Source organism: Vombatus ursinus, unplaced genomic scaffold (assembly GCF_900497805.2).
Source record: "Vombatus ursinus unplaced genomic scaffold, bare-nosed wombat genome assembly UNPS02014775.1, whole genome shotgun sequence".
Classification (NCBI taxonomy): domain Eukaryota; kingdom Metazoa; phylum Chordata; class Mammalia; order Diprotodontia; family Vombatidae; genus Vombatus; species Vombatus ursinus.
In genome coordinates this window covers 10,044,458-10,063,855 of record NW_020954553.1, presented here as the reverse complement: position 1 = coordinate 10,063,855, position 19,398 = coordinate 10,044,458, and the positions used below count along the sequence as shown (strand labels likewise).

The following is a 19,398-nucleotide window of genomic DNA, read 5'->3' as shown; positions in this document are numbered from 1 at the left end:
ATGTAATCTGACTAGAAATAAAGTATTCTTTCTACTATGTTGCCCCACCTCATGGAAAGCTTGTCTGCCCTTATTTCTTTGCTAAACGGAATTTTCCTTTTCAAAGGCTTTCTCCATTGATATTATTCGGCACAAAGATTCTATGGATGAGCTTTTTAGTCAACGTAGTGATATTTTTGGAACATGTGGGGAAGAGCAGAAAGCAGTATTACAAGTAAGTTATTTCCTTATACACAAGTATATTCAGAGGGCCTGGCTTTTGGAAGATTAGAAGTACCCCCTATGAAACAGTACTTTTAAAGATACATTCTTGCTTTTCTTATTTTCTTAAATCTCACACTATCCATATATACCCTCCTCTGATTCTCATCTCCCATAGCACACACTTGTGGAATCACTGACCAAGTTGTGAGTCTGGCCATAGACTACACCTCTCTGTGTATAAAGCTAGCTGGCCCATAGAAGGGAAGGTATTCACTACCTTGTCCCCAGTAGTTCTGTTGCTTTCTAACCAACAGAGCTAACCTTTCCAGGCCTATATCTTGTTCACAGAAGCTAACAAATGAAGCAGTTCTGATGATGATAATGATGTTTTTTAATAGTGCATTAGAGTTTGCAAAGTACTTTTTGCCTCATGACAAACCTGCAAAATTAGTAGTGCCATGTTGATCTTAGATTTTCAAACCAGAGTTGTGATGGCATTTAATATCACCTTACTTTTTCTCAATGATAGGAGAAAACAGAGTCTTTGGTCCAGCAATATGAGGCCATTAGCCAGCTCAATTCAGAGCGCTATGCCTGCCTGGAGCGTGCCCAGGTTTTGGTGAACCAGTTTTGGGAAACACATGAGGAGCTCAGCCCATGGATCGAGGAAACACAGGCCCTGATAGCACAGTTACCTCCACCTGCCATTGATCATGAACAGCTCAAGCAGCAACAGGAGGAAATGAGGGTAAGAAGGCTGGCAAGTTAAGAGTTTGTTTTTGAATTTCTGTCACTGAAAATGAACTCCTCGGTCTGTTTTAAGTAGCTACGAAGTGATAATCTTAGTCATCTTAATGCCTCATCCATAAAAATAACCTAGGAAGTTTAGATTTGTATGAACAGCTTTGCCAAAAACAATCTTTGTGCCACCAACATCCTTCACATGAGAGCCGAGTTTAATTAGAGCATAAGGCATCAGGGACGGGGGAGAATCTAGGGGAAAGCCACCTGAAGAAGGGATGGGGTGACTCAGCTGAGTGAGAAAGCCTTGTCCAAGACAATGCCCTGTCTTTTCTAAGAATGCCAGAACCCATTCATGCTCATTTGCTTTTCACTTGGCCTCCCCTCTGACTGGCCAGCACCTAAATCCCTGCTTCACCATGAGCTGAAGGGTTTAACCTGCGCAAGTTAGCTGCGGGTATAGTTTGTGTCTCCATCCCCTTTCAGCGTGGTTTGCGTGGAATATGGGTCCAGGGGACAATGGAAAGAGGAAAGAATGAGAGGGAACCCGAGCTGAATCAGCTTTTACATCCCCTGGAATGTGAAGTTCCCTGGAATCTTAGGATGTGTAGGGCCTGCTCAGAGTACACCAGTAAGAAGCCTGCAGTGAAAATACTCAGACCATTTCAGTCTCAATCAGCTAGTTCTGTTCTCTGGCATAGCAACTGAGGGAATCCATTGCTGAGCACAAGCCTCACATTGATAAGTTACTGAAGATTGGCCCACAGCTGAAGGAGCTGAACCCTGATGAAGGTGAAATGGTGCAAGAGAAGTACCAGACAGCAGAGGCAACCTATGCCAGAATCAAGGAGGAGGTGCGCCGGCGCGCACTGGCGCTGGATGAGGCTATCTCGCAGTCTGCTCAGGTATGTGACTTTCCTGGGCCTGGGAGAACCTGTGGCTTTATTTGACTATAAATAAGCAAGCAGTGGCTTAAACAGCTCTGCCCTGGAGGCGAGGTACAGAAATGTCAAGCCCAGTGTACTGATTACAGATGTAAAAAGACCAGAAAGTCTTGGAATATCTGTGTTCTGTTCAACAGCTCTTGATGTACTTTGCATGGGACAGTGTTTTACGATGTCAGGGTTTTGTGATGGGTATTAGTGGTTCTCTTGATGACATCCCATAGGATTTGGAGTCAGACCTAGTTCAGCTCTTTGATTGTACAGACAGGGAAACTTAGACCCAGAAGGTTCAGAGATTCTTTTCAGGGTCCTAGAGGTGATGAGTAACAGGGTTAGGGTTTGAACCCAGTTTGTCTGCCTCCATATCAGAACACCATCCTGCCTCTTTAGCAGGGTATGACTATATAAGACTCAGTTTGTAAACCTTCAAAGGCAGTGTCTCAGGCAAGGCCAGATTCCTGGAGAGTATGTTGAATCTGGTTCTAGAATGGGAGCATATGAATCTTTTTGTCAAGGACTGTCCTCAGCTGTTCTGTTCTGACAGAAGCAGGAACCTACAAGACTAGGATGGTAGTGTGAGGGTGGAGAGGGGAATCCAGAGTAGGAGAGGTCAGAAAGCATGTGCCCCATGGAGACTTGAGTTTAAAGCATGTAACTCCATACTTTTCAACTAATATAATGACTGTTAGTGATATTTTTGTCATGTCTGGGCATTTTATTCCTGTGTTTAGTCAATTCTCTTGGTTGGTATTTGTACTTACTCAAGTTTTTCCCCCACCTTCCGTTCCATCTCTCACTCACATTGTGGAATGTGTTACTGTGTGTTGTTGCTGCCTGCCTCCTGTCTCCCCCACATCGTCACATTTCATTGTTGTGTTGACTGCGCCCTCCATTACAGATTTCAGAGGTAAGGTTCCCACTCCCTTAGGTGATTTACTTAATAGAGAAAATAGAGATAATTAGTTACCTTGAGAAGGGGATATCCAGGGAAAATTTGGGTTTTTTTTCCCCTTTTACAGAGAATGGGCAGTACAAAGCACTATGTGACTCGAACAGTAGAGTTGGGCTTGGGGGTGGGGGGGCCATTTAGAGGCGTGGAGGGGTGGGAAACCATTTCCCTCTCAGAAAGTTCTGTTGTAGCCTCCTGCCAGGGACCCTGGATGTTGTCATAAAATAAGATCCATTATATTGATTGAGAACCTTAAGGTTGCCAAGTCCCTATGGAGAGGATCTTTAGACTCATTGGAATAGTCTAGATGAATGAACTTGGCATTGGTAACAATAATTAGACATGTCACTATACCACTTTAAGGTTGACGAAGTGCTTATCATTTCCACCTCCCCAGTCACCCATTTGTTTCCTTCTCTGTCTAGACACACACAAAATTATTACTTTGCATGTGAGGGTTTTTGTTTTTAATCTCCAATCTTCTAGCATGTTGAGATTTACACACTTCTGACAGGGTTTCTGACCTGTGGATATTTAAGTTATGCATGCAGCCATCATCTGCATTGTGGATCCACTGATTCCTATCCGTTTCATAGTCTCATCTCTTTCTTGTTGCATGATTAGGTGTAGGAAAACCATGAGAGTGCCCTGAGGTTATCTAGAACGGTGATGAACTAAGCTAACTCCTAATTCACTCCTTGGACTACCTTTAAGAATTCCATTTCTATAAGGTCCAAAAAACAATTCACAAGGAATTGTACTTCTTTAAGACAGGTATCAGCATCCTGTGTCCTGAAGGACAGATGGAGCTGGGCCACTGGTAACCCAAATAGTGAATAGGGTCTACACCTAGCCCCACAGGCAACAGATAGCTTTAGACATTGCTGTTACTCCCTGAAAATATGTAGGAGAAATGAGTGCCTGAGAGAGAGAGAGAATAGCACTACCTACTCAATATATGTTTGTTTAGTTCCATGATAAAATGGAGCCCATGCTGGAAACCCTGGAAAATCTCTCTTCCCGCCTGCGTATACCACCACTGATCCCAGCAGAAGTGGACAAGATCCGAGAATGTCTCAGTGAAAACAAGGGTGCAGCCATGGAGCTGGAGAAGCTGCAGCCATCCTTTGAAGCTTTGAAACGCCGGGGCGAAGAGCTAATTGGCCGGTCCCAGGGAGCTGACAAGGATCTAGCAGCAAAAGGTGTTTGAATCTCTTTCTTTTATGAGGCCATTTAACTAATTCTTAACTAACGATTATCTCTTATTTCCCACCATATTTATATTTTGTTGAATGCAAAGTGTTAACTTCCAACTTAGTCTTCAACCTTAAAATGGGCTATATCGCAAAAATGCTTTGAAATCAGTTGTCTGGAACTCAGAATATAGTTTCTAGAAACAATTTAATGCATAGCAGGTTAGGTTCCCAGTCCATCCTCAAAACTAATCATGACTTGCCCAAGGTCAAATAGCTAATCAATAGTAGAAGTTTCCTCCATAAGAAGGTCCTCTAGGTAGTTTAGTCCACAATGTTGCTGAGCTATAGTATTGATGTACTTTTGAACCAGACCAGTTCAAGTATGAACTATACCTTTAAATAGACCGTAGTAGCAGGGAGTCCTTGTTCTGTTTGAGCCATCGCCACACCAAGAAGGCCATAGTTTGCCAGGGGCATATTATGGTTTCATTCTGTCTCCTTTCCCCCAAGATATTCCTGGCAATAGAATCAAAGATTGCCTTCATCCCATACCTACCTGGTAGCAGCAGCAGAAACCCCACTACCCTCACTCTAAGATAGTCTCAGGGAGTATAGAGACTGTCCTCAGTCCCCTGCAACCCTGGTCGCAGATGTGGGAACCTCGTGTCCGTCCCCACTCCCGCTGCCCCTGTCCTACAGCAGAAGCAGCAGCTCCAACTCTGGGGAGCTCAGTCCACAAGGGAGAGGAGAGAGATGATGTCACCCAGTACTACTGAGGATGGCCTCTCCAGTGAAGCATTGGCATTGTGCTCTCTTTACTAGGACTCATTTAAATATGTGGTTCATTCATCAGCTGGCAGCTGTCTGTAGGTTAGGTTCCCCAGGAGTGTGGCAGTTCACATTTCACAGCATTTCCTATGAGCTAAGCTTTGTGCTTGGCTCTGAGGGTGCTAAGAAGTAAAACTGTCCCTGCCCTCATGATGCTTACATTCTCCTGGGGAGAAAACAATATACATGCAGATAAATAATTATGTACTATATACAGAGTAAATGCAAAGTCATTTTTGACTGAGAGGTAGAATACTAAAACCTGGGATAGATCAGGAAAGGCCTCATATAGGAGGTGGTCCTTGAACTGATCCCTGAAGAGAGCTAGGGATTTTGAGAGGCAGAAGTGAAGAGGGTGACAGGCACAGGGGACAGCCAGTGGAGAGGCCCAGAGGAGAGTCAGCAGAATGTCTGATATGGACACAGTGAGGCACCTTGTGGATCTTAAAGCACTGTAGAAATATCAGCCCTTATCAACTCTTTTGTGATATGTGAGGACTTAAATGGAATTTCTAATGGGACCAAGCAACCACATACATGGAGTGTCTATTCATTATCTTCTTTTCCTACATCAGAAATCCAGGACAAACTAGATCAGATGGTATTTTTCTGGGAAGATATCAAAGCCCGAGCTGAAGAGCGGGAAATCAAGTTCCTTGATGTCCTTGAGTTGGCAGAGAAGTTCTGGTATGACATGGCAGCCCTCCTGACCACCATAAAAGATACCCAGGATATTGTTCATGATCTGGAGAGCCCAGGAATTGACCCGTCTATCATTAAACAGCAAGTGGAGGCTGCTGAGGTGAGCACAGACAATAGTGATGTTTGATCTTTCTGCTGTAAGATCCTTTTGAGCTAAGTACTATAGGTATTGTTATCCCATTTTACAGATGAAGAAATTGAGGATCAGCTAGGTTGTTTAATTTGACTATAGTCACAGAGCTTGGAAGTGTTAGAGATGGGACTTGAACTCAGCTCTTCCTTGTTCTCTTTCTGCTCTGTTTTATTTTCTCCTGAAAAAATCCTCTTTAATGATAAGATATTTGTACTCTGGATATTGCCTCATTCACATCTCATATTTAGAATTTACCAAACTCAATACCCATTTAAATTTCTCTCCAGAATTCCCCTTCCCATTAGCTCTACTCTGTCCACACCAGGTTTTAGATAACCTCCCTCTGGTGGCATAGCATATTCTTTAATTTTTCCCCTTTTCCCACATGTAACTCCTTCCTCCACCCTCTGCCAGTCATGGCCTCTCTCACAACCTGCCTCCTCCAGGAGGCTTCCCCGTCTGTTCCCATGCTCCACAGATGGTCACTCATTCCCCAGCCTTTGCTGTGACTTAGACTTGTTGGAAGATTCTTTGGGATTTTTCATGAGTTTGGGGGTGTGTATAGGGGGAGGGAGGGGTGTGTGTGCTGGATCTCCAACTAAATATAGACTCCATAATAATACGAGCTCACATTTCTGTAGCTCTTTGCGTGTATTCTCTCATTTGATTCTCAATAATAATTCTGAGAGGTAGGGAATCCAAGGGGTAATAGTAGCTCCATTTTGCAGATAAAAAAGCTGAGGCTCAGAGGAAAAGATCTTGTCTGGGATCAGCTAGTTAAATGATAGAACTGGAACTTGAACCTGGCTCTTATAAGTCTAAGCCCAATGCTATTTCTTCTTTTAAGAAAAAAATCAATCACTTCTTTTCTGATGCAGTGGATATTTCCATCAAACTAAATTAAGCCTTCCAAGTATATTCCTCAAAAACAAACAGGTGACTCCATTGTCATTTCTACAATCTGCACATTATCTGTAAGTCCTTTGAAGCCAGGCACTATCCTCTACTTTTGTGTCCTTTTAGAATGCCTTGTTAGCAGCCTTTGTAAGTCATAGGTGCTCATCAAATGCTAGAGGAAGAGAAGGGGTCATCATAAAGTCCTGAAAACCCAGTGTAGCCTCCCCAGTCTACTCTATGTTCATTTTTTTAAAAAAAAGGTCTGGAGAGCCTCAATCCTTAAGAAACAAAATATAAGAAAAACCAAAAGACATCTGTAGAACATCACTGGCAGCTCTGCTCTCAAGGATGTGAATTGCATTTAGAGAGCTTAAGAGTTGTGTCCTTCCTTTCTGTTCTGACTCATCCTGTATCCATTTGCTGACAGACTATCAAAGAGGAGACAGATGGTCTGCATGAAGAGCTTGAGTTTATCCGGATCCTCGGAGCAGACTTGATCTTTGCCTGTGGAGAAACAGAGAAGCCAGAGGTGAAGAAGAGCATCGATGAGGTATGAAGACGTATTGGCTGGAATCCTGCAGAAGATGGAGCTCCTGCCCTTGGGCTAGCAAGGAAGCATGGCAGGTTGCATTACTCGGGGCCCTAATTTTTTTTTTTTCCTTAAAGCTGAACAATGCCTGGGAGAACTTAAACAAAACCTGGAGAGAGAGGCTAGAAAAGCTGGAGGAAGCCATGCAGGCTGCCGTGCAGTATCAGGACACCCTTCAGGTGAGAGGCTAATGGAAGACTGAACTAAGAGAGGGGGACACATGGAAAACGAATCACTTTTATCAGATGGCCACGTGCCCAGTCACTCTCAGGACTGATGATTTCCATCGGTGTAACTTTGGTCTGCTCATTAGCAACTAGGGAAATCGTGAGATATACGTGGCATGGTACAAGTCTCCTGACATGTCTGTTAATCTTTGCATTTAGACTTGTAGGCCTTTAGGGTGGGGAAGAAGAACCTTTGAGGTCATCTGCTCTAGCCCTTCATTGGACTGATAAGGGGACTGAACCAGAGAGATTGATTTCTCCAAGATAGCCAACAAGAGGCAAGAGGGCAATTTTGACTCTCATGTGTGTGTTTTTTCCAGTGACCTGTTTTGGCTATTAAATTAAATTTGTCCAGGAACTCCACCAGTGGGCCAGGGAGATCAAAAGAAAGTGGGCTGTCTTGATTTGCAGCACTACAGATGGGATTGAAAGAGCTCTGTTTTATCCTGAGTTTTTATAGCCAGCCTCCTCCTATCAGCCTCCTACTAATAGTAGTCTCTCAAGTGACAAGTATTCAGTATTAACCTTTGCATCATAATGCCAAATTTTTATCTAAAATTAACCAGGCCAGGATATAGTTCTTTAAATTTTATACCTTCATGAGCTCACTTTCTAATCCTCTATTGCTGGAATAAAGGCCACTGTTTTTTAATCTAAGAATGAACTTCACAAGAGGATTGGATTTGCCTCTATTTACCTGCATGGGGGCCACCCACTTTTCCTTCGGTTTCCATAGTCTGATTTTTCTAATTGTGTTTGATTTTAGACCATGTTTGACTGGCTAGATAACACTGTGATTAAACTTTGCAACATGCCTCCTGTCGGCACTGACCTCAACACTGTGAAAGATCAACTGAATGAGATGAAGGTTTGTTGCTTGAGCATGGCTGGGAGGGCTAATTGTGTGCTTGGGGGCAGGAGTGATCTTTGAAAGCCCTCGTCATCCTGCCACACTAATGTTAAGGGTTTTGTGTTTGTTAGGAGTTTAAAATGGAAGTTTACCAACAGCAGATTGAGATGGAGAAGTTAAATCACCAGGGTGAACTGATGTTGAAAAAAGCTACTGATGAAACTGACAGAGACATTATCCGAGAACCACTGACAGAACTAAAGCACCTGTGGGAGAACCTGGGTGAGAAAATCGCCCACAGGCAGGTATGTTGGACATTACCAGAAGCACACACACACCCTACTCCTTGGGGTTTCCACTTTCCTAATTCACCTTTCTTTTCTCAACCAGCACAAGCTCGAAGGGGCTCTGCTAGCTCTTGGTCAGTTCCAGCACGCATTGGAGGAGCTGATGAGCTGGCTGACTCACACAGAAGAGCTATTAGATGCACAGAGGCCAATCAATGGAGACCCCAAGGTCATTGAGGTTGAGCTTGCAAAACATCATGTAAGTCATTGATTTTCTCTCCCTCTGAACCTTTTGGTTTGAAATTCAAAACTCTCTTTTTCTGCCTCTCTCTGTTACTCTCTCTCTCTCTCTCCCTCTCTCCCTCCCTCCTCTCCTCTCCTCTCCTCTCTCTCTCTCTTTCTCCCTCTCTCCCTCTCTCAGAATGCATACATTTGAATTGATTAAACCTGCAAGAGAAATTAACATGTTCATTAATCTTTAGGTTCTAAAAAACGATGTGTTGGCTCACCAAGCCACAGTTGAAACAGTCAACAAAGCTGGCAATGAGCTTCTTGAATCCAGTGCTGGCGATGATGATGCGAGCAGCTTACGGAACCGCCTGGAAACAATGAACCAGTGCTGGGAGTCGGTGCTGCAGAAGACAGAGGAGCGAGAACAGCAGCTGCAGTCGACTCTCCAGCAGGTAGGCTGTGTTAGCTCTGGGGGGTTGTATACACTTACAAAATCACTAAAGCTCAGCATTGAAGAGGCCCTTGGAGGTCATTGGAGTCCAGCCTTTGTTTGAAGACCTCCAGGCAGGAGCTTCCCACCACCTCCTGAGACAGTACATTCTATTTGGCTAGCACTAACTGTTAATAATCCTTTTCCTTATATCAAGTTTAAATTTGCTGCTTTAAAACCTCCACCTGTTGCTCCTTATTTCTGCCTTCCAGGCTTAAGCAGAACAAGCCTCCTCTTTTTTCTCTGCAACAGCACCTCGGATACTTGAAGATAGTCATGCATTGCCCTTTAAGAATAAGCACTGCTAGGTTCTCCATCTGCTTCTTGTGTGGCATGATCTCAGGACCCTTTCCCATCCTGGTTGGTCTTGCCGGGATATTCTTCAGCTCATCAGAGTCTTTCCCAAAAAATGCAGCACCCAGAACAGAACATAGTGCGCCACTGAAGGTGGTTTGACCTGGGCAGAAAGTGAGGGCGGAGGTGGCAGCGTCTCACCTCCCTCACCTGGACATTGTGCTTCTTTTAATGCAGCTTCCTATCACGTGAATTACTTCTCCTGAGGCCTTTCTCATGTGACAGCAGTTGCTGCTGCTGCGGCCTGACATGCCCTACCGCACCTTACACTTCTCACATAGGTTCTTTGAATTCTCCTAGTGTGAGATTTTACATAGATCCTTATTAAATCACATCATCTGATTAAAAGTGATGGCATTTATGAATCAGAATAGCAGTGTAATTGGTAACCGAGACCTGACAGATGAAGGCACAGTTCCAAATGGTAGAAGCATCTGTGCTATTAGGGTGAACCATATAGTCATGTTTTTATTCATTGATTTTGCATTAAAAATTACCCAAACAAAACCAGTCATTGATATGGGTTTACCCCATAAGCAATTAAACAAAATAGTTTTTTTTAAGTGATAGTTATATATAATCATGCATACACTCATAACCCTGTGTTATTTTGGTTGAAATGAATCTGTAATGTAATTGCTATAGGGAACTCTCAGTGAAGAAATCCCCTCTGCCAATACAGATGGGTGCCTGCTCTGCAGTGTGTAGGCTTAGAGAGTTGCCTTATAGGCACTGAGAGTGTTAGTGACTGTGCTAAGGGCTCCCCAGTGAGGAGGTGTGTGGCAGGACTGGAACCCAGGGCTTCTGACTTTGACACCATGTCTCTGTCCACTGTACCATGCTGCTTCCCAAATGATCAGGTAAACTAAGACTACAGATATTCGCTTCCATAAGGTAGCACCAGGATTGTTCTTCGTATTTTCTGTGACATCTTAGACATGGCACATGGAGCCTTGAAGAAGATACCTTGCAGATCGTCTAATAGAGTCCTTTCATTTTGCAGAGAGAGGGGAAAAGTGAAGTGTTTTTACCCTGGGTCCCATGACGCAGATATTAATGAGCAGGGCCAGGGTTTGAACCATTATCCTTTAACTGGAAATCTAGTGCATCAGACTGTCTCTTCTTCTTCCCATGAAAGGAGCAGTTTGTGATTTGCTGGAGCTACTCTTGCCGACCAGCTCTGTGGTATCAGACTTGACTTGATGGAATTGTTTTGGTAATTTCATCCTTGAAATATCTGAATCTGTAAAATAATGAGTTATGTTGTTAGGAGGCCCCCTGTACTTGCTGTACCTCTTGTGTAGTACCTCTTGCTGTAGAGGATGGAAATGTTTTTTTAGTCAATCCTTGGTCCAGGCTGGATCCTAGCTCGGTCATGGGATGACTCTGTAATTGTCAGAATCACTTTTCCTTGGAGTTGGATTCTATATACAGTAATTTAGAAAATTAAAGTTCAAACCGAAGGTTAATAATTGCTAATGTCCCCAGTTCACAATCTGGCTTTTTTCAAATAGGCCCAGGGTTTCCACAGTGAAATTGAAGATTTTCTCTTGGGACTGACTAGGATGGAAAGCCAGCTTTCTTCCTCCAAGCCCACAGGAGGACTTCCTGAGACAGCACGAGAACAGCTCAGTGCCCACATGGTAAGAGCCCATGAATCGGAGCACAAAACTCCTTTCTAAAGCCAGAAGCCTATATGTCATTAGAGCTACTCCTTGATGTGTATTTTTGGTGAGGGTAATTTAATACAAAATTGCAGATGAGCACTTATCCAGAGCTTTTATCAGTTTGTGTTGTGTCCCAGTATTTCTTGGAGAAGTTTGGCAGGTAAAAAATATCAGTGATCTGCTCATATTCTTATATTTATCAGTAGGACTTAGACAACTTTATTTATTGGTAATGAAACAATGAGAGAGTACAGTGATCTATACTCTCTGCCTCTAACAGTAAGATGGAGATGTGCTCAATACTTAGTACAGATTTTGAGAAATCCTAATATGGCAGTTTTTCAGGAAAAGGGTCTCAGATAAATCCATGTAAGATTAAAGGGACAAATCCTATGTTGATAGTGACATAAACTATCCCTATGGTCTTCCCCCCACTCCCCACATCTGGTTCTAAAATACATTTTTTTTTCTCCTTTATCTCTGCTGAGTTCAGAGGAGCTAGAATGTTCCCAGATAGGCCTTCCATAGCCCTGCAGTTTAACTGCTGAATTTCTGATGCAAGAGACAGACTCTTCACTCTTTCATACCTTCCCAGGCTCTTTCCTGGGGTTTATTATGACATGTGTGAGCATGCCCCTGTGCGGGAATGAGTGTGTGTGAGTATGCGTGAGTTTCATTGAACTGAAATCCCCTTGAAATGTGCCTTACGGATATTTTTGCTACCTCTTTAAATTGCACATAGGAGCTCTATGACCAGCTGAAGGCTCGGGAGGAGACATATAACCAGCTGCTGGACAAAGGGAGGCTGATCCTTCTAAGCCGGGATGACTCTGGATCTGGCTCAAAAACCGAGCAGAGCGTAGCACTCTTAGAACAGAAATGGCACGTGGTCAGCAGCAAGATGGAGGAAAGAAAGGTACTCGTGCAGTGAGCGCCATCACCAGGGGACAGACGGGCTTAGAAAGATGGCTCAGCCTCAGCCAGGAGGAGCCTGTTCTCCTACTGCATTTGTTTGCAGTCTATGCTTATCTCCATTGGCTACATCGGTGATTGGAGTGGTGATTCCCTCAGATGTTTGGGATCTCTCACTTCTCAAATTCTGTCTACAGGCTTATCTCCTGTCCTCCATGTGCTCCCTTCATTTTGTCTTCGTATCTGCAGTGCCTAGCATGAGACGTAGAGGGGCCCTTTAATGAGGGCTTTTTGGCCAGAAAGGTGGTTTAGATTCACTCTCGACATACTGTGTTCGTTCTTTTCCTGGAATCACTAAGGTGGTGATTCATTTTGTAACTGTTTTTAGTAACCAACTTTTAACTCTTAACTTGAAGGGAAGACCAGTGGCTTTTAAAAAACATGATTATTGGGCAGCTAGGTGGCGCAGTGGTTAGAGCACCAGCTCTGGAATCAGGAGGACCTGAGTTCAAATCCAACCTCAGACACACAACACTTACTAACTGTGTGACCCTGGGCAAGTCACTTAATTGCCTAGCCAAAAAAACAGAAAACAAAAAAAACATGTTATTGACATTCCATGCAGCCAGTTTTATTCATAACCTATGGGCAATTTCCAGAGACATTTTCAAAAATCAGGAGACATGTTCTTAGTCACATAACTGAGAAAAGTAAGGGATTTCTTTTCAGAAGAGCAAAACAAAGGAGAAATGATTAGGAGCCAACCAATTTTTAATAATCAGATCAGATCCTTTTTTCAGAATAAGTACCAAAAGCAGTTATACTTTTTACCTACCTGTTACTATAATGTTGCCTGAATATGAGGTGTGGCAGGTGGGCAGAAAGTAGAAAAGGTAACTGTAGATTATGAGGATGAAGGCCCACAAATGAGTATTTAAGGCATATTTAAGGATCTGTCCTCGGCATACCTTATGGAAATTGGAGTGTATCTTGTCCCAGTTAGGTCGTTTTCCTTTGCATTTGTATTTCAAGTCTTTATGACCCAAATAGTAGGACCTTGAGTTTTAAGGAACAGGAATACTCATTTCTATTGTTGCCAGATTTTTACCTAGAACTGCTAATAACTTCTTGGCTGCTTTTATTACATTGACTGCTTAAGAGTACACTGACCTTTTTTTGTAGCACATTTTCCCAACATGAGGATTCACGCAAATTCTAATAGATCAGTGAATGTAGCCTCCTGAATTTGACAATGTGAAGAATAAACTGAAGGAAATGGAAGTTTTACCCAAGCCAGTTCACAGATCCTGCAGCTGTTATTTCCAGAGCATCCATTCCTTTCCATTTATTCTTTCCTTCCCTAGATGCTAATTGAATGCAAACTTCTTTTGCCTTTGTTCCACTTTCAGCCCCTAGCATTGAAATGCACCCTTCTTGTCAAACAAGTCATGTTCCGTGGTTGTCTTAATGAGGTTCCCCTTTTAGAGGTCATTTCATCTGGTATACAATGAAGTTTTTATCTGTGAATCCATAGTCCGTAAACTTGGTCCTTTCTCTTTGTGTCATTAAAATTCAGTCAAAGCTGGAAGAAGTGCTCAACCTGGCAACAGATTTCCAGAATTCCCTGCAGGAGTTTATCAACTGGCTAACGCTAGCAGAGCAAAGTTTGAACATCGCGCCTCCACCCAGCCTTATCCTAAATACCATCCTCTCACAAATTGATGAGCACAAGGTACCAGTTATCCTCCTTTGTAAAGGTGGGAATGAAAGAGACTCGTGATCATAGTTCTGTATGTGTCAATGGTTAGTCTGTCTTTTCTTTAGAGTAATACAGTAACAGCTCACAATTATTTGGTACTTTACAGTCTTTAAAAACCCAATGAGGTAGAACAGTATAGGCCTAGGCCTTAGATAGCAAGTCAGAAACTCACCTGAGGTTACGTGGCAAGTCCGTGATGGGGGTGAAACTTGGTCTGTTTTCAGAGTCCCAGGTCCAGTACTCTTTGTCTTTAGAGAATGCAAGGGCAACATTCTTTTTTAGGTCTTTGCCAATGAAGTGAATGCTCACCGGGACCACATCATTGAGCTGGATCAGACTGGAAATCAGTTGAAGTTTCTCAGTCAGAAGCAGGATGTTGTCCTGATCAAGAACTTACTGGTTAGTGTTCAGTCTCGATGGGAAAAGGTGGTCCAGCGGTCTGTCGAGAGGGGTCGATCTTTGGATGATGCCAGAAAACGAGCTAAACAGGTGAGAAACTGTCACTGAGGCATGTTATAAACCATTCTCTTAGGAGCAGACCGCATACTCTAGCATCCCAATGTTTTTATCATATGATTCCAGTTCCATGAAGCTTGGAAAAAGCTGATAGACTGGCTAGAAGATGCAGAGAATCACCTGGACTCAGAGCTGGAGATATCCAATGATCCAGACAAAATTAAGCTTCAGCTGTCCAGGCACAAGGTAAGGCAGTTAATTGACCACAGGTTGATCACTACTATAAAAACCTACAGAGATCCTGGCCTGGCAAGAAATAGTCTGACTCTTTTTGAAGGGAAACAGACAGCTGGTGAGTGAAAACATAAGTAAAGGGAGCCAGACTTCAGCTTTATTCCATAGCCAGTCTGAGTCCCTCAGTAATCCCTCATCTTGGTAGAGATGGAGAACACGAAAAGTGCATTATTGTGCATATACTATCAGACACACTTGTTTTGTTTGTTGATTTTTCCTAACTTTTTTCTCTTACAAGGAAAGGTTTGGTGTTGGTGGAAAATAGATTGGGGGTACAGCTAGGTGGCACAGTGGATAGAGCACCGGCCCTGGATTCAGGAGGACCTGAGTTCAAATCCGGCCTCAGACACATGACACTTACTAGCTGTGTGACCCTGGGCAAGTCACTTAACCCCATTACCTAGCCAAAAAAAGAAAATAGATTGGGGAAATAGTTATGATGTAACAGAACTTTAAAATATGTAAATAAAAATAAGAAAAGAAATTTAATTTACTTTGCAAAATCTAGAGAGATGTGGGATGCTGGAAATTAACCCTCATTTGGTCTAAACCCACCCCAACCAGAGGTGTGTCATCATGTTCCTTCCCACTCTCTCACAAAATCACTATCTAGCCTCAAGACTGTTTCATATGAAAAAGATCTTAAGAGTTTAGTGGGCTGCAAGCCAACAACATGGTGTAGTAGCCATAAAAAGGTTATGAGATTTTAAAACTCCCATTATGAGAAGTATAGTGTCCCTATTGAGTGAGGGTGTAGTTCCACTGTGTATACCATCCCAGGCACAGCACATCAGAAGAACTGCTTCCATTTCTAGGGCCATTTTTTTTGCTCTTTAGTGAGGCAGTGGGGGTTAAGTGACTTGCCCAGGATCACACAACTAGTAAGTGTCAAGTGTTTGAGGCTGGATTTGAACTCAGGACCTCCTGACTCCAAAGCCAGAGCTCTATCCACCACACCACCTAGCTGTCCCCTGGGGCCACATTTTAAGGAGAATAGTAATAAACTGAAGTGCCTCCAGAGGAGGCCAACCAGGGCAGTTGAAGGGTTTGAGACCCTAACATATATATAGGCCCAGGGAAAAGAAAACCACAAGAGGCAAGAAGATTTGGTTAGATTTTATTCACTTGGCTCAAGAGGGAAAAGAAAGGTTACAGAGGAACAGACTTATAAGTTCGATAACCATCTCCTAACAATGAAAGCTGTCCATCTATGGCATGGACTATCTCAGGAGAGAATGTTCTCTCTCATTCAGGGTCTGCATGTGGAGCCCTGATGATGCCTTAATGAGAAGGCTAGAAGGGGGTTTTCTGTCCATGGTAGGTTAGACCACCTACTTCTCAGACTCTTTCTATCTTGGGAATCCAAGTTCTCTGAAATCCCTTAAACATCTTACATTGCCCTAAGTGTCAGTTCAATATGACTTTAGCAAGAACAGCTTCTACCAGACATCAGTCTGCTGCTAGGTGTTGTGTCTTGGATGAGAGGGTTCCTTGGTGGTAGATGGTGGGATACTCTCCAGTTTCAGCCAGGTAGGTGACAGTGTCTCATGTTGTCTGTGAGTCATGTGGAGCTCTATGTTTTAATTTACTTAGGTACATTTTGAACTGATGGAGTGACTGGAATCCAGGTGAGGATTACTGGGTCCATTAGTTTGGAAGGTGGTCTTTAGTGAAAGACCCAGGGATCTGTCCTTGGCCATGTTCTGTCCAACATGCTTTATGGTGACTTAGAGGAAAACAGAGATGGTGTGCACTTACTGGGTTTGTAGATGACCTAAAGCTAGGCAGGATAGCTAGCGCACTGGCAGTAGCCCAAATCAAGTCAGGTGGAGTCCAGTAGGGACCATTGTAAGTCATAAAACTCATGGTGGGGAAGCCTGACAAGACAATATTTTGTGTAAAATACCTGCCAAGCTTAGTGAACTGCAGTGCAGCTCCAGCAAGAGCCAGCACTGTGGCGTGGCAGCCAAAATAAAGACCTCATGTGGCGTGAGGCCCTAGGAACGGAAATCTCATTTCATTTCCAGAACAGGAATCCTCCTGCCCAGGTCAGACCACATCTGGAATGTCAGATTTCGTTCTGAGCACCACGGTTTAGAAGAGACATTGGCCAGCTGAAGTGTGTGTGGAGAAAAGTCCCCAGGGTGGCAAGGGGGCTGGAAACCAGGCCATTCCAGGATTGATTGAAAGAACTGGTGAAAGGCAGGGGGCATGTTTACAGGCAGTGGTGTGGCATGATGAGAGTTGCTTTACTGGACACCAGCTGGCAGCAAAAGGAGTACCAAAGAAAAGGCAGTCACAGGGGCAAACTTTGCATTACAACTTCTTAACACTAAGAGTGACCTAGAAGGATTATGGTAGTGATAATCATTAGCGTTTATAGAGCACTTTAAGGTTTGCAAGGCATTTTATAGATGTCTCATTTGATCCTCACGACAACCCTGGAAGGTAGATGCCAATATTATCCCTATTTTACAGATGAGGAAACTGAGGCAGAGAAGGATAAGAAACATGCCTAAGGTCACTTAGCTAGTAAATATCTGAGGCTGGATTTGAACTCAGGTTATTCTGACTCCAGGCCTGGCACTCAATTTAGTACTCCCCTAAAGTAGAATGGGCTGACTCATAAGGTAGCGAACAGCCTATCAATAAAAGTTTTTAAGTAGAATCTGTATGACTCTTTGTCAGGAATGTGTTTAGCTATGTTAGGGCAAATGATTCTATGATTTCAAGGAGTAAATCACCAGTACATATGAGTTAATCTTAGGTAGACATCTTGTGCTACTCTAAACAACAAAAGCCTATAGATAGCAAATTTTAAAAGTCTTTATTTAAGGGGTAGATTTTGTCTTGACATGACAGATGCTTCCCAACCAGTCCCCAGACAACGTCCCCTCCTCCCATTCACTCCTGAGGAATAGGTCAGCAAAATTGCCTACTGGTGTGCTTGTGACTAATAGTCACAATAGCCTGCACTGTGGTTTTGTAGTTCACTGATAGCTAATCAGGAGAGAGGTACATTTTTAACTTCAGTACTGTGAGACCAGCTTTTGCCCTGAGCATTCTGCCTTTCCATGCTGTCTTCATTGACCTTGCTGTTGTGACTTTTCTGTTCCATCCTTTGGACTGCTGTGAGCAGCTTTGAAAAGCTCTGTTACTCCAAAGTCAACAAAAGGCACTGTCGTCTTCATGGTTCATCCATTTATGTGGCCAGAAAACCGTCCATGTCTCTCTTTGTCTAAGCCAGAAATGTATCTGATCTAAAATAGGCTTTTCCTTTTCTGTTTGGAACCACAGGAATTTCAGAAAACACTCGGTGGCAAACAGCCTGTGTATGATACTACCATTCGGACTGGCCGAGCCCTGAAAGAAAAGACCTCGCTTCCTGATGATGCTCAGAAACTTGACAACTGCCTAGGGGAAGTTAGAGACAAATGGGACACTGTGTGCGGCAAGTCTGTGGAAAGGTGAGCTGAGTGAAGACGTGGGCCTTCTAGGTCTGTGTGTAACATTGACTTTCAAAGAAAGTAGCCCTAACCTCGCTTTAGGGCCTATCTCTTTACTCTCTGTAGCACCCAACACATTGCTGGTCTTCATTAAGGTCTAGATAAGCCTGGTGTCTTAGGCTTGTAACTCTGTCATGAATTTGTGATAACCCGAGAAGGAATCCAGTTATCTCAAAGGGTGTTATAAAATAGTCACAACAAAATTAGATTTGATTCTCTCTAATTTGAAGTTAAACTTTCTTTCCCCCAGCACTTTATACTCAATTTTTTTTTTTTTTTGGTTAGGCAATTGGGGTGAAGTGACTTGCCCAGAGTCACACAGCTTGTGAACATTATGTGTCTGAGGCTGGATTTGAACTCAGGTCCTCTCTGCAGGGCCGGTGCGCTATCCGCTGCACCACCTAGCTGCCCCTCCCCCAGCACTTTAAAGGAAGTTGGGAGTACATGTAGCTGCTGGCATTATTACAGGGCTGTGTGACATGGAGTGGAGAGAGAGCTGGCCTAAGAGCCAAGAAAATCTGGGTACGAGTCTCCCATCTGACACTGACTGGTTGTGTGACCCTGGGCCAGAGATGTCAAACACACAGCATAACCCTCCTAAGGGAAGCCTAAACCATTAAAAATTTAATTGTGAAATATTTAACAAAATAAATAAAAATAGAACCTAGATACTAATGATTTTCTTAGTCAACATGTGGCACACAGGAATCTTTATGTATGGTTTAGCGGCCCCTATTTCTATTTGAGTTTGCTACCAGTACTCTAAGCAACACTCTTAAACCTATAGGTTGTAGAAAAGATGCCAGTCTACATGGCTAGAAAGAGATTCATCTTCTGGGAATTCCCTGCATCAATGAAATAATAGTTCTACTCTCCATTCCTGTCCCATTATTACAGAAAATAGGAGTTGTAAAAAGTAACTAATTCAAATTTAATGTTTTTATGGGTATGTTTGGCTAGAGCTGCAATTAAGCTATCTTAGATCTTACTTCCCAGATATGTGAAATTGTTGATGTGTTTTTTCCTCTACCAGTGTAGAATACAACCTCTCCATACATTAGCAGATGACTTTTTGAGCTGTTATAGCAAATAAAATTCATCTTGTATCCGCCTTTCTGAAGGCGAGGTTTTCTCAGCTGACCTAGGCCAGTCCTCAGATGTTAACTCTCCAGTTCATTGCCA

At 43.1% G+C, this 19,398-nt stretch overlaps 1 protein-coding gene across 11 annotated transcripts in view; it reads left to right on the top strand.

The window, feature by feature from the left end:
* Nucleotides 1-19,398, top strand: part of MACF1 (microtubule-actin crosslinking factor 1) — a 375,956-nt gene that overhangs the window by 324,089 nt on the left and 32,469 nt on the right. For all 11 annotated transcript variants that reach the window (XM_027864644.1, XM_027864643.1, XM_027864645.1 and 8 more), the window contains 18 exons: nt 107-214; nt 734-952; nt 1,647-1,850; nt 2,788-2,796; nt 3,809-4,040; nt 5,438-5,664; nt 7,022-7,144; nt 7,261-7,362; nt 8,177-8,278; nt 8,392-8,565; nt 8,651-8,806; nt 9,030-9,230; nt 11,137-11,265; nt 12,032-12,205; nt 13,778-13,933; nt 14,243-14,449; nt 14,543-14,662; nt 18,008-18,177. In XM_027864644.1, the coding sequence (XP_027720445.1) occupies nt 107-214; nt 734-952; nt 1,647-1,850; nt 2,788-2,796; nt 3,809-4,040; nt 5,438-5,664; nt 7,022-7,144; nt 7,261-7,362; nt 8,177-8,278; nt 8,392-8,565; nt 8,651-8,806; nt 9,030-9,230; nt 11,137-11,265; nt 12,032-12,205; nt 13,778-13,933; nt 14,243-14,449; nt 14,543-14,662; nt 18,008-18,177 (2,813 nt within the window). The remainder of the gene's footprint in view (nt 1-106; nt 215-733; nt 953-1,646; nt 1,851-2,787; nt 2,797-3,808; nt 4,041-5,437; nt 5,665-7,021; nt 7,145-7,260; nt 7,363-8,176; nt 8,279-8,391; nt 8,566-8,650; nt 8,807-9,029; nt 9,231-11,136; nt 11,266-12,031; nt 12,206-13,777; nt 13,934-14,242; nt 14,450-14,542; nt 14,663-18,007; nt 18,178-19,398) is intronic.